This window comes from Schistocerca piceifrons, chromosome 4, assembly GCF_021461385.2.
Source record: "Schistocerca piceifrons isolate TAMUIC-IGC-003096 chromosome 4, iqSchPice1.1, whole genome shotgun sequence".
In the NCBI taxonomy this organism is placed as follows: domain Eukaryota; kingdom Metazoa; phylum Arthropoda; class Insecta; order Orthoptera; family Acrididae; genus Schistocerca; species Schistocerca piceifrons.
Window position 1 is genome coordinate 586,595,714 of NC_060141.1, and position 27,672 is coordinate 586,623,385.

General features: G+C 40.1%; 1 protein-coding gene across 1 annotated transcript in view; it reads left to right on the forward strand.

Annotated features, from left to right (window-relative positions):
- Window positions 1–27,672, forward strand: part of LOC124794649 (proteasome activator complex subunit 4-like) — a 228,268-nt gene that overhangs the window by 64,593 nt on the left and 136,003 nt on the right. Inside the window, exons 14-18 of the mRNA XM_047258171.1 lie at window positions 5,262–5,419; window positions 5,632–5,721; window positions 11,530–11,710; window positions 24,566–24,817; window positions 25,557–25,685. Coding sequence (XP_047114127.1) covers window positions 5,262–5,419; window positions 5,632–5,721; window positions 11,530–11,710; window positions 24,566–24,817; window positions 25,557–25,685 — 810 coding nt within the window. The remainder of the gene's footprint in view (window positions 1–5,261; window positions 5,420–5,631; window positions 5,722–11,529; window positions 11,711–24,565; window positions 24,818–25,556; window positions 25,686–27,672) is intronic.

Below are 27,672 nucleotides of genomic sequence, written 5' to 3' on the forward strand. Positions count from 1 at the left end.
CCTAAGTACAATAACTTTGTGTGTCCCCTCCGCACAACATGCTGCTCTGCTGTACATGGTCATGTGATGCCCCACTGCACATGAAATTCCAACCAGAAATAAAGACGAAAGGCGTATGAGCTGAGCAAACACTAAGCACTGGCTTCCTACGTCATTAAGGTTGCACACGTGCAGTAGTGCCTGTCTTCTGCCACTCTCAGGCAACTGCTCAAATGAACCTGTTTCTAATAGGTCGCAGGAAAATCTTGCGAATGGTGGTTTGAGAATAGTTACTTTGAAAGTAAATTTCTTTCTACACAGGATGGACTATCTTAGCTTTGAGAATGTGTGATGAATTTCTTAATTCAATGTTTGACTCTCATCCAGAACTTATTACTTTGAAGACCAGCCACATAGAAAAATTTCTGGCCCAGAAGGCCAGACATTTAAAGCTTAGATTTTCTTGCAACTATGGTATATGTATATTAATTTAAATTACGAACTTTTCCTATTTGTGTGTTTGTGCAAAATGTGCTACGCTCTGAATATCTGCTGTTATTTGATGGTGACATAACATGGCGTTAGCTATGATTGGCAGACAAAAGTGCATCACAATCTCAATTTCAGAGCTTCAGAAAATAACGAGCTGTGTTTAGTGGAATTCGTATTCATAATTTCATAAGACGAAAATATGCAGCGTACATGTTGCTGCACTTCAAAAATCTTTCCAAAATGCATTATCTTTTTGTAGAGTTCAGTTTCCTAAAGTGCCGGGAAGTTCTACACCAGTGTGTGTAAAATCTTTACCATTCAAAGGATGATAAGCTTCATTGTTTAGAGGGAAAGTTCACTGTCGTCTAATGCAGAGAAAGTGTATTTTCAATTGGGAAAATGTGTGTTTTCACTTGGAAAAATCTGGGAATTTTTTTCTTTGTCTTATACTGTTTCAGACAAACGATAGTGACTTGATAACATAGGAAATATTCATTGAGGGAACATTATTTAATGTTACTAATGTACTGCTTCCAGGGTTCGACAAGGAACTATCTATTTTATTCTGTGAGTTAGAATACTTAATTTCTATTTTTCACATATGCCATGAATAAAGATCAAATCATCATTACATTTTGTGCAGCAGTCTGTGACTGTGCATGACATTCAAATGTCACATAGTGTCGACTTAGAATGAAAACATCATATCTCGAAAATAAAACAAAAGTGTTTTATTTCTTGATTAGTTAGAAAACGTATCTCAGTCATTAGTAAGCCAGTGAGAAGTAATGACCTATGTGCTGCACTCATGTGAGAAAAAAAAGAAACCACATATACTTTTAGGCACCCATATCAAGTGAGAAAACCACACATAGCTTTTCTGAGGTATGAGGATTTCATTATCAATGACAGCTGAAAATTTGATTCATTTAGAGTTTTTGAAAAAGAGTCCAAACTAATAGATAGATACGATTGGAAATAAAGAAACAACTTGGGGACAAGAGAGAGAAAAATAGAAGACCTGATCTGTGTCTACCCAGCACAGAGGAGAAACTTAACGTAGTCATTATATCCCTCAAAAACAGGAAAGCTGCTGGACTGGATGGATTTCTCACTTTCATTAAACACTAGCAGGGAAAGTGCGACAATACCTATTATAATTTCACAATGGAATACTGGGCAGAGAAAAAACCTCTCGGCAATTTAAAATTGGAAAACTGTTGCTGTACTCAAATCAAGAAAACCTTAAGACAACCCAGCAAATTATTGTCCAGTTGTGCTACTAAGCCTCTGTTAACCCTCAAGCAGGCGTGCCTATGCATAAAGTGCACCAACCAAAAATAAAGTTATTTTGTGTGGTTCCGTTGTTGTTTCACAACTGTAAACCCATACCCATTCCTACATTATTGGTTCGGGTGACACAGCGATAAATTGTATTGTCATATGTCCAAGTGAGCAATAGTAATATAAAATACAAAGTGAGCTAGGCGAGAAAAAAATGTACAATCCGTGAAAAAAAAATTATCCAATTACGAACTAGCAACATAATCCCACATTGAGGCAGTTGTCTACAAGTTAATTAGTGATCGAATAAGTAGCTGGCTGGGATCTGATGCAACTGCACTGCTTAATGCGTTGAGTGGGTTATTACTGTCTCTGTAACATTTGGCCTTGACAACAGAGTGTTATAGTGAAAATTTATTTTCTTATTGTTTAATAAAACAGTGGTTAAACTCATATTATGTAAGTTTATTTTCTTGTTGTTTAAATAAACTAAGAATAAATGTGATTTTGACCGTACATGACTTACCTTGATAATATAAAGAAAGCTGTTCTAAACATGTGTACAAAGTGCACTGCATGCCTACTCGTGTTATGAAAAACGGTGCACCCACTGGAGGGTTGAAAGTTGCTGGAAAGACTTCGGTACAGTAGAGTATATCCAATAATTGGTGCCATAACCACTTTACACCGAGCGGGACTTCATGCAAATTGTAGCTGCTGTGAGAAAGTTCTCACCCCATCATGATTTATAGAAGCAGTCTTCCAAAGGAAAGCTTGTGCCATTTATTGACCTCACAGCAGTGTACGACGCCACGTGGCTGGATGGATTTATGGGTAAGCTAAATTAAACCGTTCCATACTCAAAAGATTATGATGCAAAAGATGCTCAAAAAGTGCTCCTTTAAAGTCAATGTTGGGGCAACTACAAGTAAATGCCAATACCATAAAGAACAGCCTCCCACAGGGCTCTGTTTTAGACCCACTTTCATTTCACTTGTACACCAGCTACATAGTGCGGTGCCCCGTTGTATCTTCTCTAAAACTTAGAGCCGCGCTCCTTGGACTATCAGTGTGAACTTACTTTAATGCCGGATACAGGCTCAGCTTCCCCGTAGCTCCGGCCTCTCCTGCTTGCATCAAACTCTTCTCTGAGGATTCTATATTTTGAAGAAAGTGAAAATTCATCTACTATTCCAAAATCCTATTATCTAGTCCAAATAAAGACACACTCAAAATTCAGTTACATTCGAAATTCAATATACCATTTCACTGTCACATTAAACAGTAAGCTCACACTTTCTTAGGGCATTTGCACACGACTGAATTCAACCAAATTAAATAACATTTTTTCTCAACGTTACAATTCTAATACACATGTCCGTCTACTTGAGACCAAGTCACTATTAATAATAATAATTTTTTTATCCGTTGTCTCTCCACAACACACAACAATCACCAGTGTTTTTCGTGCATGAAATCCGTCCACGGAATTCTGGGCCGGAAGTTTTTCTTTTCTCTTTGCTGCAACTGAGCGCGTCACTTGTTGGTCCGGTTTTGCTCTTCTTTCTCGGTTAGCCTTCACAAATAACATTCTGCGGCAGTGTGTATCTGTTTATGCTACAACCCACTACAAAATAACGTGTGTTCGAAGCAGCTGGAACACAAATGACTCCAGACTTTTGTAAAATTCTGGGGGCACTACAATAGTCAGCACTGATTCTGTACAGTTGAGCTATGCTGACGACCTAGCGATAGCACCTCTTTCAAATAAGGTGAATTATCACTTACTAAAAATTAAGAAAAGGTTGACCATTATTACACAAAGTGATGACTTTGCCTGATCCCCAATGAAACAAAAGTCAGCTTATTCCACCTAACCAACTGACTGGCAAACAAAGAATTGAATGTAATCTTTCACAAAAAAATTACAATACATTTGACAGCTCAGATATTTGGATGTTACTTTTGATAGACTCCTGGCGTTTAGGAATAACGAATAACGTAGAACTAGTAGGACAAAAGCTAAAAATCTGTAAATTATATGTTAATGAAACTGCTGCTGCTAAATGGGAATCTAATACAAACACCTTGAGAACTACAGTGCACCCACTTTGGTATCCTGTCATTGAATATTATTCTCCTTTTTATGGTAGAAGTAACCATGAGTTAACAAAATACATATCCATCTCAATGACAATGACATGTTCTCTTAGGTCGACACTAATACCATTTCTGACAGTACTCACCAATATTGCTGCCCCAAGTCTCTGACAACAACAAGCAGTGACACATGAATGGACTAAACTCAAAAGATCTTGAGACTTACCATACAATTGTCTAAAATCTAGAGAACCAGTATAGGTAAACAATAGCCAGCTCTTCCCAGAAAGCTGTGATCTAAGTGAAGAGTAGAGAAATCAGTGGTCATCCTTCCATACTCAAGAGAAGATAGATAAAACAGATCCAGTCATCCAACCCCCATGAGCTCCTCCAGCTGTGTCAGAACTGGCCTTGCCATGAGAAAACCAACACTACTATTTAAATGGGGAATGACCGACAGACTGTGGAACATTGGAACAAGTATTGGACCACATTTTCCATGACTGTCCAAAAACAAAATTCTTGGGTACCTGCACACTCCTGGCTGGAGTCTTTGTATATCCAACTTTGATCAGAAATGGCTGTCTCAATCTTTGTTAGCTACTGCCAGTTCTCCAGCTTTATAGATATGCTTTTACTGTTCCATATTATCATGTTTTGTCATGTATTAAACTAAATTAAGTATGTGTAAATCATAGATCTGTGAGCCATACACGAAATAAACTAATCCGTTGCACTGTGTAATGTGTAATAAAAAATGTAGGGCCAGTTTCATAATGCATAAACATTTGAGTACTTTGTTAATACAATTACCAATACTTCAAAGTCAGTTGCAGTTATTCGCCAAGTTTTTCGTGCCATTTAGCCACATCATAAAAGTTGGAATAAGAGAATATAACTACCACTTGTAAAGTTCTTTTGGGTCATGCTGGACAACCAGCTAAATTGGAGTGAATTCATAGATAAACATAATTTTGTGTGAAGTATATCACCACATATCTTACATATGTGTTTTCAAGTATCCTGAAATGCTTACACTCAGTTATTGCTGCACGTACCTCTTGATGATATTTGCTGTAAAATAATAATCAACTTAAGATGAACTGTTAACGTGACAATAATATGAGACGCACAAATTTTGCATATATATTTTCTCTCTTTGTCAGATTGCTGAAGGTCTTAAGGAAGTTCCCCTCACGTAAAACAAGCTCCCCTCACATATATGAAATTAAGAATAGTTATAAATTCAAAAGAAAATTACAAAAAATATTGAATAGGCTACCCCCTACAAATTATCTGATTTGATTATGTAGATGACTGAATTTAGCTGCATGGGAGAAGCAAGGCACATTACAGATACATATAAGCCTTATCTTGTCGTTTACCCATTGCTACTGTTCTTTTAGGACTGGGGAAAACCAGGCAATGTCCATAATCTCCAAATGAAGTGGCATGTTCCAGATGAGGAGGAAATAAAACATGTTCAGGATATTGTCAACCGATATTTACCAGTGGAACTAGAACGTATCAGCAGTTACATCAATGACAAATCACAAATGACAAGGTATGTAGGAAGTATGTTTATGATACTAATTAATGCTTGTATTATCATTGCAAAAATTGAGTTTTTTTTTTATGGGTTGTAACAGCGGAAGATAAATTGTGTCCATGAGATTATAATGTTGAGTTCTCTCACATTGATGTAATTTTTTTACAGTCGTGTTTGTCAAATTAGTCAAAATTTCCATTGAAATTTGTAAATATGTTATTTCTTAGGGAAGAACTCCAGTGCTCATTACACATCATAAATGGAATACTTGGATGCAGACCTCTTCTTCCACAATGGGATGAACCACCAGTTAAACTGTAAGTTAACAGGCATTGGTATTTTGGAATTAAAATAATATTTACAAAGTTACCAAGTTGTGCCCCACAATTTGCTTCCTAATTTCTCACCATGTGTTTTTTCAGTCTCTTCACCTTGTGCAGAGCTGGTAGGCATAGGTAATTGTATTACTGAGATAGGCTGTGGTTTTGTATCGATCTTGACTATTATAATCCCTTCCCTATGCTATTCATAGTAGTTCACCTGCATTCTTATTTTCTTGTTCATTATTAGACCTACTGCAGGATACTTCTGTCTCATTTTCTGTTCATAACCATGTACTCAGGTGCCACTGCATTTCACTGTTTTTCATTCTCAACCTTTCCATTATTCTTTTCAATTTCTCTAACCTACCTACATGATTAAGGAGCTGAGCAAGATGGTGCAGTTGTTAGCACAATGTACTCACATTTGGGAGGACTAGTGCTTCCCTGAAACACTCCAGGCAAATGCCAGGATGGTACCTTTGGAAAGGGTATATCCAATTTCCTTCCGCATCCACTTGTAATCTGAGCATGTTCTCTGTCTCTGATGACCCCACTGTCAATTGGATGTTAAACTCTGGCTTCCTTTTGATTACAGTACCGTAATATTCTATTCCCTGACCCATAAAATACCAGTTAAAAAAACTTTCAGTAGCGTACATCTGTATATACAAATGGGGCACATTTTCCCTCAGGAGTATTAAATGATATAGTAAATCTGGAGGTCAGTAGAAAATATGTCCTTGGTATCCCCGTGCACTGACATGCCACACTGTTTCCGCAGATATCACCTGATGTGGTCACACTTAAGTTCATTTGTCTGTATTGTGGTTTTGAATTGCAATGCTTTAAAATACTGAAGTTGGCTAGTATGAAAAAACAAACTTGATCTTTACCCACAAATACTTTTCCTTCAACGGCAACAAATCAGATGGGTAGCTTTGGAAACTGTAATGGTACTGACCTGTGTCAACCTTTTCATGGGCTGCATGGAAGAAAAGTTCTGACCAGTTGACATCACAGCAACTGAGAAGAGTACTCCACCTAACATCTTCGAAGGATGCCATGGGTGTGATGATGGTCTTGTTATATGGCCGAAACCGGTCACCTATGTTCTTGTAGCATACATGGTGCGATCAAGACTAAATTTTAAAAAGAAAAATTTCACAGAATTATATTTTACAAGTGCATAAAATTAAGTTGACCCCATCATAGCTGGTTACCCAAAAGCTCAGTCCAGCCAGTGAATTGCTGCAGGGGGTGAATCTATGAAGTTTTTCTAGGTACTAATGAATTCTATTTTTAGGCAGTTGTGGAAAATGTGTGCCATTTTGTTGCAATGTCCTACAGTCACATAGGTCATCATTGGTAATTCCCTGCTCAGTAGCTTTGCTTTGGTCACAGCACGGCTAGTCCTGATACCATTGAGGGAGCTCCGTATTTTTCATGGTTGGTTAGTACCTGAGAGTTAGATGGTTGGATCTACATTACGTAACTTCTTATGACCATGGAGGGATGTCCACTAATTTCTCCAGTCGTGTCTTATGTTGTGTCTAGGCAAGACAGCCTAGACACAATGCGAGGAAGCTGAAAGGCACGCGCTAAGCTAAAGCAGGATGGCGTGAGGTCTGAAACAGGATACGTAATGAATGCTATAAAGAAAAGTACGTAGCTGCTGGGATACTTAACTTTAATCCATCCTTGTGGTACATTTGGAGAGTGTGGCGATACAAGTGAGACTCTTTAGATACATGCAATGTTACTAATGGCGCCTTGCTAGGTCGTAGCCATTGACTTAGCTGAAGAATTGACTTAGCTGAAGGCTATTCTATCTATCTGCTCTGCAAATGAGCGAGGCTTCGTCAGGGTGCATCGCTAGCTACGTCGTCCGTACAACTGGAGCGAGTGCTAGTACGTCTCTCTAGACCTGCTGTGTGGTGGCACTCGGTCTGCTATCACTGAAAGTGGCGACACGCGGGTCCGACATGTACTAATGGACCGCGGCCGATTTAAAGCTACCACCTAGCAAGTGTGGTGTCTGGCGGTGACACCACCTTCCTCCCCCGCAAATCGGCGAACGGTCGTGTTATAAGGCTTCCGCCCGCCGTGGGGAGGACCCCATGTTGACGTATGCGATGAGGTGGGGAGCCTAACAACAGGCGAGGCTGTGCCACCCGGCCATTCGGCCCGAGGGGAGCTAGGAAACACCTGAAAACATAGTCCAGGGTGCACGTCAACATGCGGTGTATGCGCCCTTAGAGATACAGGAGGGGCCGAAGGGTCGACCTCCATGTGGTCGGGGCACCCGACGGGCGAAGACGACATCTGGTCCGGAGTGGGCAAAAGTTCCATGGCAGAGGACATCTGGTCATGGGAAGCGATCGGCGGCGCGTGACCCAGGGAGGCGCCAGGCGGTTGCAGCGACGCGTCCACTGCAGGCAGCGCCAGCGGGAGAACAGGCGACGGCGCGTCGCCATGAGGCAAAACGGAAGGCAGCGTCGGTAACACCTGGGGATGAGGCGAGCCAGTAGATAGGTCCCCAGGGCGTTGACCAGACGGCACTGTCGCTGAAAGTAGACGGGGAGTGGCAGAACCCAGGCGACGACAGAGGCGCAGCTGATTGAGATGCCGACGCACCTCACCAGAGGCCCCCAAAACCAAATACATCGCGCGGCCGAGGCAGCGAAGAATGCGCCCTGCGAGCCAACGCCGTGAACCTCGATAGTTGCGATAGAATACAATGTCGCCTGGAGCAAAAGCAGGAGTCTGCCACTGCACAGGAACCTGATGCGGTGGATGCAGCAAAGACATCAAGGTTCGATGAGGACGGCCGTGGAGCAACTCAGCCGGCGAGCGACCATCTCGGGGCTGAGAGCGATACAAAGACAAAAAGAGCAACAACGCGTCCTCCCGAGAATGCGACTCTTTCAACTTCAACATCTGTGACTTGAAAGTCCGGACCAATCTTTCAGCGGCACCATTTGACTGAGGCGAAAACGGCGCGGATGTCAGATGTTGAATACCATTGGCCTTGCAGAATGACTGAAATTCTGCGGACATGAATTGTGGGCCATTGTCGGAAACAATAGTCTGCACACGTTCAATCACACCTTGTGATTCTAAATCGTGTAATGTTCTTGCGACCTCATCACGCAATGCGTGGGGAACATTGGGCGCTCTGAAAAATTTCGGTTGCACGTTTACTTTCAGTTCCAAATGTGCTTCATAGTTCTTAGCGCAATCAAGGCCCGGTGCAAAAATGTCTGCAAATTCGTCACATAGACGAGAAACACTGGCGGAAGGCACAGTCTGGTTCACTGATAGGACCTGATTGACTATAGACATGTTAAACAATTGAAATAAATCTAAACCAAACAAGTTCACTGCAGAAGAAGACCGTAAAATGACACAAGTTTTGTTTGTCCCTTGTATGTTGCAAGAAGGCTGCACTGTCCTAACACAGGGATAGGCTGTCCTGAATAACTAGAGAGCTGAACATTTGCGGCACGCAACAGAGGTTTGCCCAGTCGTTTGTACGTGTCGTGATTGATCAATGAAACTGCAGCTCCGGTATCGAGCTGGAATGGGATCACTTTGCCTCCAAGGTCCAAGTCTACAAAAAGTTTATTGTCCTGCTGACGACAAGAGTGACTTTCTCGTGCAATTTGAACTGATACAGGTACAGAAGCACTTGCTAATTGATGTGATTTCCGGCGACGTCGACGCACACTTTTTGTGGGACGCACACAGTCACTTTTAGAGAGAGTGGCAGTGGCACTGGGCGGAGTGGAATTAACTACATGAATGTCCATGGGCGAAGGTTCACGAGCCTGATTGTCCATGGTTCGATTCCGGCGCGAAGCAAAGGCCTGGAATGGTTGTGATTGTCTGATGTGAGCTTTTTCTGGCAAACACTTTGAACATGTCCTTTCTTATGACAGTAAAAGCAAATAGCTTGGTGTGACGGGCAATGTTCACGCGAATGTCTAGTCGCACACCGCGGGCATGATTTCACTGCATTTGCTCGCTTACGCGGCACACGTGGAGAGCTAGGCGGCAGCTGCGCGGACGAGCGCGAGGGCCGTTTATCGTTCCGTGCAGCGTGGCCGGCGGGCCGGTTAATGTGACACACGGCTGGCGAAGGTTCAAATGATTCCTGTGCAAAGTCAAGTGTGTCTTGCCTATCCAATATGTCTATCACTTGTTGAAGGGAGGGATTAACTAGTTTCAAAATCTGTTCCCGTATATGAACATCAGAAACGTTCTGTGCAATTGCATCACATACCATTGTATCTGAATAAGGGAGTCCACATTCACACTCAAAAGCACAATCCCTAGTAAGGCCTTGCAATGTTGCAACCCACTCCCTATTAGTCTGACCGGCCGTACGTTTTGTACGAAAGAACGTATACCTTTTTGCAACGACATTGACTGTTTCTTTGAAATAGGCATCTAATGCCGACAAAATTTCTTCGTAGGACAGAGTTGCTACGTCGCGTCGGGGAAACAATTTCACTATCACACGGTAGGTGGACACACCTACACAGGCCAATAAAAAAGGCTGCCGCTCGTTACCTTGAATTCTGTAGGCGGCGAGATGAAATCCAAACTGGCGTGACCACTCCATCCATGTTTCCACCGCTGCATCATACGGTCGAAATGGGGGTGCAACTGCATGTTGTGGCTGCGGTAGCGATGAAGCGGCGGCGGCCGCATCGTTTTGCAGTGCACGTTGACCCTGGACGAGCTGTCCAAGGGCATCCAATAACGCCTGCGTCTGCTGATTCTGCAAGCGATGAAATTCGGACAGTACATCGGGCGAAGCCATGACACAAGCAAATGTAAGCAAAGCAAGTATAAAGAAGAAGACCGCGTTTACTCTCGTCGCCAAAAAATGTTGTGTCTAGGCAAGACAGCCTAGGCACAATGCGAGGAAGCCGAAAGGCACGCGCTAAGCTAAAGCAGGATGGCGTGAGGTCTGAAACAGGATACGTAATGAATGCTATAAAGAAAAGTACGTAGCTGCTGGAATACTTAACTTTAATCCATCCTTGTGGTACATTCGGAGATTGTGGCGATACAAGTGAGACTCTTTAGATACATGCAATGTTACTAATGGCGCCTTGCTAGGTCGTAGCCATTGACTTAGCTGAAGGCTATTCTAACTATCTGTTCTGCAAATGAGCAAGGCTTCGTCAGGGTGCATCGCTAGCTACGTCGTCCGTACAACTGGAGCGAGTGCTAGTACGTCTCTCTAGACCTGCCGTGTGGTGGCGCTCGGTCTGCTATCACTGAAAGTGACGACACGCGGGTTCGACATGTACTAATGGACCGCGGCCGATTTAAAGCTACCACCTAGCAAGTGTGGTGTCTGGCGGTGACACCACATCTTAGATTATAGCTTGGTGGGGCAAGTTGGCCAGTGAATTACTGAACGATCCTCATAGTATCACTGAACCCCATAGATGGTAAATTGCTCTCCACCACTCTCCTCCATTTAAGCTGCATTAACAACTCTCCCCTCCCCCCCATTACTGTTTCACCCCTGTTCCTTTCTTCTGTTTTCATAATTTCATTGTTCATTCCATTTTTCATTTCTTCTCCAGTACTAATTTCTCTTTATTACTTTGGGCTTTATATTATCGCTGAACTAATGGTGACAGAGTGGTTATTTCATTCCGTGGAGACAAGTACTGGCCAACCATTCTGTTTTTTTTTATTAACAATAGTAGTACTTTCCTTACATAAGATTATTATGGTGAAACAACAATAAAATTTTCATACGTGTGTCCATGAATTTTCCAGATTTGATAGCTGCTTGAAAACTTCACCTTTTAAACTGGCAGCAGAATGTAACAAAGGTTATGTTACAATGCCAGATGGAACTAATGTACGAAAAGTACTTGCTGAAACCATGGTTCGATTACAACAGAAGATCCTTGCCTGCACCGAAGATGACACTAAATCACTGTTCTGTCTTATTACTGTAAGTATCCATACTAGTTTCTCATTGTAATCTTAGGACCATCCCGGTTAATTACAGTATTGTTAATGTCTTCCTTTATTGCGATTTTCATGTCATTGTACTACAATGACAGTCCTTATTTACACATATCAAAAAACGTTTTGCATCACCCCGGTTCCCAGAACTCCTGAAGATAGATGTGGACTGTGGATATTGTATCTCAGACACAGTCCCTTTGACTGTTCAGAGATGTCACTAAACCCGCCCAAAGATGTAAACAACCGTGCATGAGCAGCGCCTTTTAGATGGAGGCGGTTTGACAGCCGATCAGTTCTAGTCATTCCACCAGGAAGGAGGTACATGGCTTGTGTTGTCTGTAGTTCAGCCATGCTTTAATGGTCAATATCATGGTTCGATCGCGTCCACATTGTTACTTTGTGCCAGGAAGGGCTCTCAGCAACGGAAGTGTCCAGGCATCTCGGAGTGAACCAAAGCGAAGCTGTCTGGACATGGAGAAGAGAACAGATAGACAGGAGCTGTCGATGACCTGCCTCGCTCAGGCCGCCCAAGGCCTACCACTGCAGTGGATGACTACTATCTATGGATTATGGTTCAGAGGAACCCTGACAGCAAAGCCACCATGTTGAACAATGCTTTTCGTGCAGCCACAGGACGTTGTGTTAAGACTCAAACTGTGTGCAATAGGCTGCATGATGTGCAACTTCACTCCCGATGTCCATGGTGAGGTCCATCTCTGCAACCACAACATGCCAAATGGACCATTCTGGATTGGCATCACGTTCTCTTCATCGATGAGTGTTGCATTTGCCTTCAACCAGACAATCGTTGGAGACATGTTTGGAGGCAATCTGGTCAGGCTGAACACTTTAGACACACTGTCCAGCGAGTGCAGCAAGGTGGAGTTTCCATACTGTTTTGGAGTGGCATTATGTGGGGTCGATGTACGCTGGTGGTGGTCATGGAATGTGCCATAACGGCTGTATGATACATGAATGCCATCTTCCGACTGATAGTGCAACCATATCAGTGATGCATTCGTCTTCATGGACAATTCGGACCCCTCTTGTGCAAATCTTGTGAATGACCTCCTTCAGGATAACAAAATTGCTGGGCTAGAGTGGCCAGCATGTTCTCCAGACGTGGACCCTTTCAAATATGCCTGGGATGGAGTGAAAAGGGCTGTTTATAGATGACATGACCCACCAACCAGTCTGAGGGAGCTACACCAAATCGCTGTTGAGGAGTGGGACAGTCTGGACCAACAGTGCCTTGATGAGCTTGTGGATAGTATGCCACCACGAACACAGGCATGCATCAATGCAAGAGGACGTGCTACTGGGTGTTACAGGTACCAGTGTGTACTGCAATCTGGACCACCACCTCCGAACGTCTCGCTGTATGGTGGTACAACATGCAATGTGTGGTTTTCATGAGCAGTAAAAAGGGCGGAAATGCTTTTTGTGTTGATCTTTATTCCAATTTTCTGTACAGGTTCCAGAACTCTCAGAACCAAGGTGATGCAAAGCTTCTTTTGATATGTGTATTATTTGTGTTTGTAGTAGCTAGGAGTTATTAACTTACGTGGCTTCCTTCTCTGAAAATAAGCCTGGGATAGTAGTATATCCACCAAGAGGTATTTTGTCGAACATAAACTGAAGATAATATGACACAATAGTTGTCTGTGAAGGCTTTCAAGGCATGTCAATGCAATAAAATCTTCATGGTTTTCTTGCCACTTGATGTCACATGTTTGCCATAATAATTGCCAGAAGATGGAAAGATAACCTTTCCAAAATGTTGCACTCTTACTGTGACATAATGCAGCAAGAAATGTGAATGTATGGGTAAAAAAATCCACTCACCAAGTGGTGACAGGAGAACACATACATAAAAGTACTGAAATTTGCAAGGTTTTGGAGCCAGAGGCTCCTTCTGGCAAAAGAATTGAAGGGGATGGACGAGGTTTAAAGGAAAAAGATCGTGGAGGTTTAGGGAATGGGAGGGTTCAGAAAAGTCACCCAGAACATGGGTCAGGGGACACTTATCCGAGGGAATGAGAAGGAGAGACTTCATTGTTGGGGACTGCACCAAGCGAGATTTGAAAACCTCGGGAGCTTAAAGGTGGAACACAGGCTAATGCAAATGACACAGATTACTGTCAGTAATCACAAGTTTCACCAGATTAATTTTTGTTTCACATAATTTCTGTTGTCATACTTTTCAAGATAAAGAATAAGAGGGGTGTTTTTCCTGTTTCGTGATTTAAAACTGAAAGAACATATATGAAAATATATTTATTTCATTTTGAGACACTTAGCTAGTGTCAACAAATGATCTAAAAATGTTCATTCTTTTAAACAAATTATCACTGGAGATAGTTCATGGTGTGGGTTCCTGTAGTCATGTCCTAGTTCATGAACCACAGGCAACGTATGAGTGGCCAAGTAAGTGGTCCCGACAGTTGGGATACCAGCTACTTTGGAATAAGGCTGTGCATCTCGGACATATTCTGAGTCGTGGTCACCTTTGTGCTCTTACGGCAAAGACTACCAAATCCACCAGTTAGTCCCTCAACCGTTAGGGGTAAAACTCAATGGGACTCGGGGCAAGCAAGGCTAGCAACCTGCTTCCCAGGTACTTTAAATATGATGCTGGCAACAATCAGAGCAAAATGCCTCGGACCTTTGGAGGTGACGGAGTCCCACCTCTAACTGACAAACCAGGAACTCCTAAGATACGACTTGGCATACAAATGGTAATGAGATGGGGAGCCATTAATATCAATGATGGCTACTCTGGGAAGAAGGTAGAGCTGGCAGAGGCTGCAAGTAAGATGGGGCTGGACGTTTTAGCTGTTAGTGACATTCGGGTAAGGGGTGAGAAAGAAGATGAAGTGGGAGAATACAAGGTCTACCCGTCAGGAGTCAAAGCAGGAATAGCACAATGGGGTGTAGGGCTTTACATCAGGAAAGAAATGGAACCCAGCATAGTTGCAATAAGGTATGTAAACGAACGACTGATGAGGATAGATTTGACAGTGTCTAGCAAGAAAATTAGGATTGTGTCAGTATATTCGCATTGTGAAGGGACAGATCAAGATAAGATGGATAGTTTTTAAGAGGCACTCAGTGATGTAGTTGTTAGAGTAAAGGACAAGGACAGTGTTCTGCTCATGGGTGATTTTAATGCCAGGATTGGAAATCGAACAGAAGGGTATGAAAAGGTTATGGGTAAATTTGGAGAGGATATGGAGGCCAACAGGAACGGGAAACAACTCTTGGATTTCTGTGCTAGTATGGGCTTAGTAATCACAAACTCCTTTTTTAAACATAAAAACATTCACCGGTATACTTGGGAAGGCAGGGGAACCAGATCTGTCATTGACTATATAATAACAGATCAGGAATTCAGGAAGGCTGTGAGGGACACACGTGTATTCAGGGGATTCTTTGATGACACTGATCATTATTTAATCTGCAGTGAAATTAGGATTGTGAGGCCGAAAGTGCAGGAGGTCAGGTCCATATGTAGGAGGATAAGAGTGGAGAAACTTCAGGATAAGGAAATCAGGCCCAAGTACATAACAGCGATCTCAGAAAGGTACGAGTTAGTTGAATGTATTCAATTACAGTCATTGGAAAAGGAATGGACAAGGTACAGGGACACAGTACTAGAAGTGGCTAAAGAATGTCTTGGAATGGTAGTGTGTAAAAGTAGGATGAAGCAAACAGCTTGGTGGAATGAAACAGTCAAGGCAGCGTGTAAAAGAAAAAAGAAGGCGTATCAAAAATGGCTACATACTAGAACTCAGGTAGACAGAGAAAGTTATGTTGAAGAAAGAAACAAAGCCAAACAGATAATTGCAGCATCCAAGAAGAAATCTTGGGAAGACTTTGGAAACAGGTTGGAGACTATGGGTCAAGCTGCTGGAAAACCATTCTGGAGTGTAATTAGCAGTGTTCGAAAGGGAGGTAAGAAAGAAATGACAAGTATTTTGGACAGGTCAGGAAAACTGCTGGTGAATCCTGTGGATGCCTTGGGCAGATGGAGGGAATATTTTGAAGAGTTGCTCAATGTAGGTGAAAATACGATCAGCAATGTTTCAGCTTTCAAGGTAGAATGGGATAGGAATGATGATGGAAATAGGATCACATTTGAGGAAGTGGAGAAAATGGTCAATAGATTGCAGTGCAGTAAAGCAGCTGGGGTGGATGAAATTAAGTCGGAACTCATCAAATACAGTGGAATGTCAGGTCTTAAATGGCTACACAGGATAATTGAATTGGCCTGGGAGTCGGGACAGGTTCCATCAGACTGGACGAAAGCAGTAATCACACCAATCTTTAAACATGAAAACAGAAAAGATTGTATCAACAACAGAGGTATCTCTTTAATCAGCGTTGTGAGTAAAATCTTCTCAGGTATTGTTGAAAGGAAAGTGCGAGTATTAGTTGAGGACAAATTGGATGAAAATCAGTGTGGGTTTAGGCCTCTTAGAGGTTGTCAGGACCAGATCTTTAGCTTACGGCAAATAATGGAGAAGTGTTATGAGTGGAACAGGGAATTGTATCTATGCTTTATAGATCTAGAAAAGGCATATGACCGGGTTCCTAGGAGGAAGTTATTGTCTGTTCTACGAGATTATGGAATAGGAGGCAAACTTTTGCAAGCAATTAAAGGTCTTTACATGGATAGTCAGGCAGTAGTTAGAGTTGACGGTAAATTGAGTTCATGGTTCAGAGTAGTTTCAGGGGTAAGACAAGGCTGCAACCTGTCTCCACTGCTGTTCATATTATTTATGGATCATATGTTGAAAACAATAGACTGGCTGGGTGAGATCAAGATATGTGAACACAAAATAAGCAGTCTTGCATATGCGAATGACTTAGTTGTGATGGCAGATTCGATTGAAAGTTTGCAAAGTAATATTTCAGAGCTAGATCAGAAATGTAAGGGCTATGGTATGAGGATTAGCATCTCCAAAACGAAAGTAATGTCAGTGGGAATGAAATATAAACAGATTGAGTGCCAAATAGGAGGAACAAAGTTAGAATAGGTGGACGGTTTCAAGCACTTCGGATGCATATTCTCACAGGATGGCAACTTAGTGAAAGAACTGGAAGCGAGGTGTAGCAAAGCTAATGCAGTGAGCGCTCAGCTACGATCTACTCTCTTCTGCAAGAAGGAAGTCAGTACCAAGACTAAGTTATCTGTGCATCGTTCAATCTTCCGACCAACTTTGTTGTATGGGAGCGAATGCTGGGTGGATTCAGGTTACCTTATCAACAAGGCTGAGGTTACGGATATGAAAGTAGCTAGGATGATTGCAGGTACTAGTAGATGGGAACAATGGCAGGAGGGTGTCCACAATGAGGAAATCAAAGAAAAACTGGGAGTGAACTCTATAAATGTAGCAGTCAGGGTAAACAGGCTTAGATGGTGGGGTCATGTTACACGCATGGGAGAAGCAACGTTACCCAAGAGACTCATGGGTTCGGAAGAAGAGGGTAGGAGGAGTTGGGGCAGACCAAGGAGAAGGTACCTGGATTCGGTTAAGAATGATTTTGAAGTAGTAGGTTTAACATCAGATGAGGCACCAATGTTAGCACTGAATAGGGGATCATGGAGGAATTTTATAAGGGGGCTGTGCTCCAGACTGAACGCTGAAAGGCGTAATCAGTCTTAGATGATGATGATGATGATGATGATGATGATGATCACTGGAGAATATTGTGTGATTCCAAAGTATATAAGTGACCTGTGTGTGTGTGAGAAGATGAGGCAGAGACATTTTAATGTTATATAAGGGATCCAGCAAACAGCAGCATGAAGTGCCACGAATAAACTGAAGGAGAACACTTAGTTTCATGAATTCGACATTTGCCTCTCTGATCTTCACTGGTCTCCAGAAGTTTTCCAGACAAACATTTCTTCATTAATAGTGACAAAGGCTATGCCTTGAAACCCAAAATGAACTTATATGAATTTTGTAGATGATGAAACGCTCTTTTATCAGCAATGTGCTTTTATTCATTGATTTGAAAAAAATGATTGACTTTTTTGCCAGGAATGGAAGAACCAGTCTCGTATCATTTTTGTAACATATTTGTCAATTTTCTTGTCCTCTGGTAACATTTAGTATGCATTTCTGGAACTTGTGTTGTGGCAAATGTAAACAGTTCTTTTGGACTTAAAATGTGATTGTCACTTGGATGCTGTAAACATACTCTTTTTACTATACGTTTAATAGTACCGCTAATGCCATCACATGCATTTTTGCCATGACTCGCATGGAAAAAAATTCCATTCTGCAGTCACCCTTTGATCTTCTGTGATGGCAGAAATTTAAGAAGTTCTTAAAGTTTTTATATTGTGCAGGGCTGCCATCACTGAAGTAAGCAATATCAGGGTGTATACACCCTAGGAAATCCAGGAAAAACCCAGGAACTTTTTCATCTGTGAGAAAACTGTGAAAAACCTGGGATTCTTTTTAGAATTCTGGGAATTTTTCTTTTTTTCCATCTAAATTTTTGTAATTCTGACTTGTAAGAACTGTTACCCTATCATAGAACTGTACTGTAACCTGCTACTAAAAAATAACACTTCAGCAATAAAATATAAATAAGAGGAAAAAAAAATTAAACTGCAAAGGAACATTTACAACAACAAAACGCAGTGCGCACATAAGTGTGTGCCATCAGCAAAATGTATCAAACGCTTTAGGACAAAGATTATACAGCACTTCACAACAACAAACTTCTTATTATGAGCATGACATTACAACTGTTTACATGGTCCATTCGAGCAGTTGCAAGCAGGCTCATGCGCATGCTCAGTTGAGTCGCATGTGAGCAGTACCTTCTTGGCTTCTGACTACCTGAAGTGTAGTAGCAACAAGCAGCCAGATGCTACCTGGAAAAATTTTTCTGGTGCGCCCAAGCTGCCAGATTTGTGCCATTTCAGAGCAGTCTGAGTTCTAGTGGGGAGGGGAGGCAGTCTCCACATGACCCGTGTTTTCATTTATAGCTCTCACGTCAAATGAAAACAAAGCTGATTTCTGTGCCTGGAAGCTATCAAGGGAATTAAAATACATTGACATAATTATGGAAGGCTAAAATATGTTATTAGTTTCAATTTTCTGATTTTATTTTATTCCACATATTTGGCAGTCAAGCATTAATCGTCTTGCAGAACAATGAAGTTATTTTTGACGATTTTCTAAAGAAATTTGGCTTTTATTAATCTTTTCCACAGAAGCAGTCAATTTATTTGTAACAAAGTGTTTCATTCCAGGCTATTGGCTAGTTTCAACTGTTTGCTGAATTTCAAGCGCACAGTTTCATCATCTGACATGTATGGCTTTATGCCATGATAAAGAATGAAACACGAGCTACTACAGTACGGGTACTCTAAGAAAATTTGGATCCCGAAAATTGCTCTGAAAAGCTTAATACCATGTTGGGGCATACTTCTTTGTGAATCTTGACGTACAAATGTGCACCTTAAGCCAAATTGTGCATTTTAGTATGGTTTACGAAATTCTGTTGCTCTTGGAGTATACTCTGGTATCCTGTTTTGTTTATGATATATTGTAAGATCTTTTAATGCTATATAATTACGAACATCTTAGATGTCATCTTAGATGTGCACGTTTAGTAATGCCTGTTTTCTTCTGTTCTCTGACCACTGTTGTTGTTGTTGTTGTTGTTGTGGTCTTCAGTCCTGAGACTGGTTTGATGCAGCTCTCCATGCTACTCTATCCTGTGCAAGCTTTTTCATCTCCCAGTACCTACTGCAACCTACATCCTTCTGAATCTGCTTAGTGTATTCATCTCTTGGTCTCCCTCTACGATTTTTACCCTCCACGCTGCCCTCCAATACTAAATTGGTGATCCCTTGATGCCTCAGAACATGTCCTACCAACCGATCCCTTCTTCTGGTCAAGTTGTGCCACAAACTTCTCTTCTCCCCAATCCTATTCAATACTTCCTCATTAGTTATGTGATCTACCCATCTAATCTTCAGCATTCTTCTGTAGCACCACATTTCGAAAGCTTCTATTCTCTTCTTGTCCAAACTATTTATCGTCCATGTTTCACTTCCATACATGGCTACACTCCATACGAATACTTTCAGAAATGACTTCCTGACACTTAAATCAATACTGGATGTTAACAAATTTCTCTTCTTCAGAAACGCTTTCCTTGCCATTGCCAGCCTACATTTTATATCCTCTTTACTTCGACCATCGTCAGTTATTTTGCTCCCCAAATAGCAAAACTCCTTTACTACTTTAAGTGCCTCATTTCCTAATCTAATTCCCTCAGCATCACCCGACTTAATGAGACTACATTCCATTATCCTTGTTTTCCTTTTGTTGATGTTCATCTTATATCCTCCTTTCAAGACACTGTCCATTCCATTCAACTGCTCTTCCAAGTCCTTTGCTGTCTCTGACAGAATTACAATGTCATCGGCGAACCTCAAAGTTTTTATTTCTTCTCCATGAATTTTAATACCTACTCCGAATTTTTCTTTTGTTTCCTTTACTGCTTGCTCAATATACAGATTGAACAACATCGGGGAGAGGCTACAAACCTGTCTTACTCCCTTCCCAACCACTGCTTCCCTTTCATGTCCCTCGACTCTTATAACTGCCATCTGGTTTCTGTACAAATTGTAAATAGCCTTTCGCTCCCTGTATTTTACCCCTGCCACCTTTAGAATTTGAAAGAGAGTATTCCAGTCAACATTGTCAAAAGCTTTCTCTAAGTCTACAAATGCTAGAAACGTAGGTTTGCCTTTCCTTAATCTTTCTTCTAAGATAAGTCGTAAGGTCAGTATTGCCTCACGTGTTCCAGTGTTTCTACGGAATCCAAACTGATCTTCCCCGAGGTTGGCTTCTACCAGTTTTTCCATCCGTCTGTAAAGAATTCGTGTTAGTATTTTGCAGCTGTGACTTATTAAACTGATAGTTCGGTAATTTTCACATCTGTCAACACCTGCTTTCTTTGGGATTGGAATTATTATATTCTTCTTGAAGTCTGAGGGTATTTCACCTGTTTCATACATCTTGCTCACCAGATGGTAGAGTTTTGTCAGGACTGGCTCTCCCACGGCCGTCAGTAGTTCCAATGGAACATTGTCTACTCCGGGGGCCTTGTTTCGACTCAGGTCTTTCAGTGCTCTGTCAAACTCTTCACGCAGTATCAAATCTCCCATTTCATCTTCATCTACATCCTCTTCCATTTCCATAATATTGTCCTCAAGTACATTGCCCTTGTATAGACCCTCTATATACTCCTTCCACCTTTCTGCTTTCCCTTCTTTGCTTAGAACTGGGTTTCCATCTAAGCTCTTGATATTCATACAAGTCGTTCTCTTATCTCCAAAGGTCTCTTTAATTTTCCTGTAGGCGGTATCTATCTTACCCCTAGTGAGATAGGCCTCTACATCCTTACATTTGTCCTCTAGCCATCCCTGCTTAGCCATTTTTCACTTCCTGTCGATCTCATTTTTGAGACGTTTGTATTCCTTTTTTCCTGTTTCACTTACTGCATTTTTATATTTTCTCCTTTCATCAATTAAATTCAATATTTCTTCTGTTACCCAAGGATTTCTACTAGCCCTCGTCTTTTTACCTACTTGATCCTCTGCTGCCTTCACTACTTCATCCCTCAAAGCTACCCATTCTTCTTCTACTGTATTTATTTCCCCCATTCCTGTCAATTGTTCCCTTATGCTCTCCCTGAATCTCTGTACAACCTCTGGTTCTTTTAGTTTATCCAGGTCCCATCTCCTTAAATTCCCACCTTTTTGCAGTTTCTTCAGTTTTAATCTACAGGTCATAACCAATAGATTGTGGTCAGAGTCCACATCTGCCCCTGGAAATGTCTTACAATTTAAAACCTGGTTCCTAAATCTCTGTCTTACCATTATATAATCTATCTGATACCTTTTAGTATCTCCAGGGTTCTTCCATGTATACAACCTTCTTAAACCAAGTGTTAGTTATGATTATATTGTGCTCTGTGCAAAATTCTACCAGGCGGCTTCCTCTTTCATTTCTGTCCCCCAATCCATATTCACCTACTATGTTTCCTTCTCTCCCTCTTCCTACACTCGAATTCCAGTCACCCATGACTATTAAATTTTCGTCTCCCTTCACAATCTGAATAATTTCTTTTATTTCATCATACATTTCTTCAATTTCTTCTCTGACCACTGTTGAAACAAATTCTAACAGGCCGTGGGAAAATATTGTGCACCATGGTTTCAGAAGCATTACTTAAAAAGTAAATTTCATTTTACACAAGATGAATTATGTTAACGTGTGACAATGGCTCTTGAGTTTCTGAAATCAGAGAGCGTTTGACTCTCATTTAAAGCTTAACACTTTGAGGGCTAGCCACTTAGAAGAATTTCAAGCCTAGAATGACAGAAATTTGTGTCATTATTTAAAATTTTACTGGTACTTCTGTGTGATGTATCTTAAAGTGAAACACATTCAAAAAAGACCAATATTGTATGTGAAAGCATAGCTTTTCTTGTAGCTATGCTATGTACATTAATTTAAACTATTAACTTTATCTATTAGTGTGTTCACAGTAGTTAACAAGCAAACATTTATTGTTTCTTGCAAAATCAACTTTGAGAAAGCATGAAATATCAGGGAGTGTTTTCTTGCTTGATTTTAGTAGTGACTCTGAGAAATTGAAATTTAGCAGTGCTGTGCCAAGTTTCAAAGTTTTTGCACAAGATACTTAACAAAGTCTTCAATTGCCTTCATTAATATGTCCAATGTAGGTCAATAAGTTAGTATCCATTGCTTGAAAATAACATTTTCAGAATATTGTAAGAATTCCTGCTCCAGTAAAAAATTATGCAGTTCATATCCTTCAGGACACTCAGAACAGCATGCACTCCTCATTTTCCAGATTGCAAACAAGTTTCTGTAAAATTTCAGTGTATGGTTCTTTACCCCGTGCAACATTCATCTACAGTTTTACATTTTTGTCATGAATGCATACGCATATGTTATGCAGTCCATGACTTTACAGTAACACATCTTTTGGGCAAAGTTTATAGAACTTCATAAAACCAGTTTTATCAGAAGGATATATGTCTATTTCTTTCAGATTATGCAAAATGAGACTTTTGAACTTACAGGACACACAGTCTCCTTTTATTAGCATATATAAGACTTAAATATCATCACAGTAAAAAGTCTGGACATGTGTTTCCACATCCTTACCTATTTGCCAATTTATAGCTTCCTTTTGACAAAATATGATCTTCTTTTAGTAATACCCCTGATTTCTTTACCATATATTCTGTAGTGTACAGAAACATTTTGCAGTTTTTTTGTTGCATAACTTCTATTAAATTTCGCTTGAAAGTTGTCAATTTCAACTGTTACAGTCTTTGCACTCAGAACTGCTGTGTTCTTCAGACAAACAATGGAAAGACCTGGTTGGAATATTAACAATTATGGAAAGGACAGATTGCTACCCACTGTAAAGGTGACATGTTGAGTTCCATACAGACACAATGAGAAGACTGTTCACATTAAGCTTTTGTCCAAAGTCCTCATCAGAAAAGAGAAACACACATGCAGGCACTGATGACTATGCAGTTGAGTGCCCCACAAACCAATCATCGTCATAATTGCAGCACATACTTCTTTTTGGGTTTTTGAAGTCTTATCCTTATGAAATCGCATTGACAATATTGTTTAAGGTTTAAGGATCGCTTCAATGTATTGAAGATGTGATTAACAATTTCTGTCAGTAAAATTGAAGATTTGCAGCCTGCTTGTATGGGTTAGGCCCTAAAGAATCGTTTTGTGATGTTTTTGTGCAGTTTTACAGTTATTCAACTACACATTGATGATTCTTTGTCTGCTAACAATCTGAAGCAATTAAATGTAGTGATACACGTGACTGCACCACCAGACCCAAACGCAACCGCTTTAGACACACAACAAAGTTAAAACTTACAGGTTTAAACCTAAACTTTAATGGGCTAATATAGTATGCTAAGTTGTGAGAATCTCTGAATACAGTCAACCAGAAACCATTCAGATTAAATAAAAAAAATCAATTAATTAAACACCAGATGTTTTGAGTTTGCTTATGTGCAACATAATGAACATGGATGCTGGACATAAGATGTTTCATATATGTTTATAACTGAAAAACACATCTATAAAAATTAGAATTGATTATATGCTGTTCATCTATGAGATATTTTGTAACAATCATTTACGAATTTTATAAGTTTTATTAATGCTTGTAACTATCAACAGTTAGACTTGTGTGAAACATGTGCAAAAGTTGTCATATTGATGACTGCACAAAAATTTTAAACAAGTAAGTAAAATAAGGTTTCATACATATCACAGTCTTAATGTGCCCTTCAATGGCCAAGTACGTGTACAAAGTGGATAGTCACAATATAATATCATCAAAATACACAGAGAGAAACTGAGAATATAGCAAATACATTTCTCGGAGATGCGGCATTGTCAGTGCTGTGAGTTATGAGTTGCAGCAGTAACAAGAGCATCTACCACTGCCTGAAGATGTCAAAACAGTTGTATCGATGAAATATTGTGGGATTTGCACAACATTATGGGACATGAAACCCGAGAAGTGTGTTTGCACCAGATCCATCGGAAAAGACTGAAAAGTCACTTTCAGTTTGTGTTAGTAACTAAATATCATAATCTGTTCATTCTTGAACTTCACATGGATCATAAATTACTTGTTTAATAAATGTTTGAGTTTGACTTAGTATTTAAAATTTTATTGTGTTTCCAGTGTTTGTACTCCTTTTGGCTCTTTTTATTTTCAGATTTGGGATTCCATTATACGTGTTAGTAATACACGCAGCAATTTTGATGCACACTGGAAAAATTTTCATGTAGTGAAGAAACTTCTTGAAGACAAACTTGTTGGGCAAAAGCGACATATGCGTGCTGTTCTTGTTGACAGAGCATATCTTCAGTATGAGTCCTTACAAGAACGTAGCACAGTTTGCTTAACAGAAACACACAGTCTTATTATGCTTAGTCTTCTGACACTCAGTACTAGTCATTATAGTGAGGTGAGTTGATAGCACAGGTCATGATTCCATCTCTCTCTCTCTCTCTCTCTCTCTCTCTTTTCTGGATCCTTCAGGCGATACTTTAGAGCCTATTGTAAGAGAAATGTCTGCAGTAGGCAAGTATTGTGGAATACCCATGATTTACTGCATTCTGATATTGTTTTAAAATAGAAATGTGGTGTGCCATTAGGTTCTAACCTGCATCCATTTGCTGTTCTGCTGCCCCCCTCCACTCCCACCCCCTGCCCTTCTTTTCGGCTCACTATAACAAACATAAATATTAAATATCTCTTCATGATGTGTAACTAGATATACAAATCTCATTACCTTTGTAGACAGAAATATATGATGGAGGTGAAGCATGTAGCTTTCCCTCCCTATAGTTCTGTCATACAGGATGTAATTTACTTTCTCTGTCCCCTGCTATAACCACTGAAAATGGCAAAGCAAAAAATTCTGATAGTGAAGGCTTATGTATGTGTGTGTGTACATATTCAAAAGGCAAATATATTTATCATATGTTATGTCTTCTCCTGTGTGCATTGTTTCAGTCGGCAATGTGACTCAAAATGTGAAATAAACATTGTGAATTTTTGCAGACTTTTGCATGTGGCTGTGGAAACTGTAAATCGGACATTTAATTATTGATATATGTCATTTAAGATTTGATTATTAATGATATTCACAACATTTGTATTGCAATTTTTTTCTATATTGGTTCAACTTTTGAAATTTCCAGGTTCGTTCACGAGCACAACAAACGTTGTTCACGGCACTTGACACTTTTTCTTATTCTTATCTTGTGCTTGTACCAAAATTATTGGAATATTTAAAAGAAGATTCCAAGGAGCATCATGACCAATTTAAGGTAGTTATTTATTTGTTATTGTGGTATCTTTTTCAATCTCCCTTTACTGCACCATCCACTTTCTACTTAAGCTGAATCCTTCCATCAGCTAACTGCACACACTATCCTCCTTAAACTTATAGAGTTAATTCAGCAGTGCTATTACACTTTGTTTCTTTGTGTTGACCCTAAGAATTATTTGTTGCCAGAAGGAATATTTTGCTTTGAAGTAGTGTGTGTATGTGTGTGTGTGCTGTTATGAAACTGCACAACAAACTGTATGCCAGACTGGGACTTGAACACAAATGTTTGTTTGGGAGAGTTGCTCTTGCTGACTGATTTATTTGTTGGCATTTTATGTGAAGATTGATTATCATAATTATTTGGAGAAATACTAAACAGCAGTATGTGTTTCCAGGATTTTTTTGGAGTAATGGCTAATCTCCAAGTTTTCCCATGATATTTCAATAGCACCGTAACTTTTTTCTTCAGATGTGCAGTAAGCAGTTCTTGAAATGAAATTCTGTCCTTAAAATGTTGATCTACAGAGAAGGCACACTTTTAGAAAAAATGGTCTTGTGAAGGAATTCTGACATCTGAGAGAGGTTTTTAAGCAGCACAGATACTTGTAATATTAAAAGGAAATATGTGCTGTGACATGTCAGTACGATATCCAAAGCATATTTACCCCTCCATCAAAACTTAAGTGTCTGGTATGCTGTGCTAAATATAATTTAGACCAAAAACAAATGTATGCTGCATAACATGTCGATGTGGTGTATCATATGTTGAGAAACCTACAGAACAGAGCTCTGAAGAACATTAACATTGCACTTAACTTGAGCATGCAGCTATATCAGCAGTTGTACAGCATTACTTCATTGCATTAGATTAGACTTGCTGTTCATTCTATAGGTTCATAGTGAGGAGGTTATCAAGGATTCAGAATATATCATGAAATGAAAAATATAATGCATGACTACAAAGGAAAGAAAATGTTCATGTATCTTCCACAGATCCAGAGTGAAAGGGTTGTTGGATGTGAAATGTCAAAAAATATCAAATATATATTAATTTGAAAGATAATAAGCTTGTCACAAAACATGCAAATGTACAGTACACTGAGGCGCATGTGATAATCCTCTGACTGTTGTAGCCACACATCAGAGAAAAATCAGTTTACAACACTTATTTACACTGATCACATTGCTGCAACAAGGATATACAGTGGGCAGATTTTATTTAGTAAATTATTTGGCATTAATAATTAGCGACCTGAAAATTTGCATTTGCAGTAAATGTGAATATAGATGCAAGTTATTCCTAAAAATGCGACAACTTGAAATTATCTAGCAAATGCTGTCTTGAGACAGATCGTATGCAGAGGAACTATTTTATCAGAGATAGTTTCGAATACTTTTTTATTCTGCATATAAATATTGAAAATGTAACTAATTTTTGATTACTGATATTGTACAATTTGGAAAGATAATGTGTGTAAGAATGTGTGTGAAAATAACAAGCGCACCTGTGCATGAGCACAATGGCATATCAGTGTGCTTGATGCTCTGCTCTGCTGTGCCAATTAAATGACCTCCAAAAGGACTGGTCCACATCTAACGATCTGTCTGTGCATCTAATAAATCACTGCAAATCTGTTGCATCCTCAAGACACGGTTTCAGTCTACTGTGTGTGTGTGTGTGTGTGTGTGTGTGTGTGTGTGTGTGTGTGTGAGAGAGAGAGAGATCTATTTTTGACAAAGACCTTACAGGCTGAAGGCTTTATTTGTGACAGTCTTTTTGTTGTACCTCTCTGTGCCTCGGCATCTCTGTTAAATGGTGAGTGGCAACTTTCCTTTTCAGAATATTGTTACATTCCATCCTGGATTTTCCATTATTGTATTAGGGTATCCATACACATATGAGAGATTCTATTTCAACCCTAATCTCATACAACAAAAGTTTTGAGTTGATAGAATTGAAGACTCTTTCCTCCTGTGTTTCACAA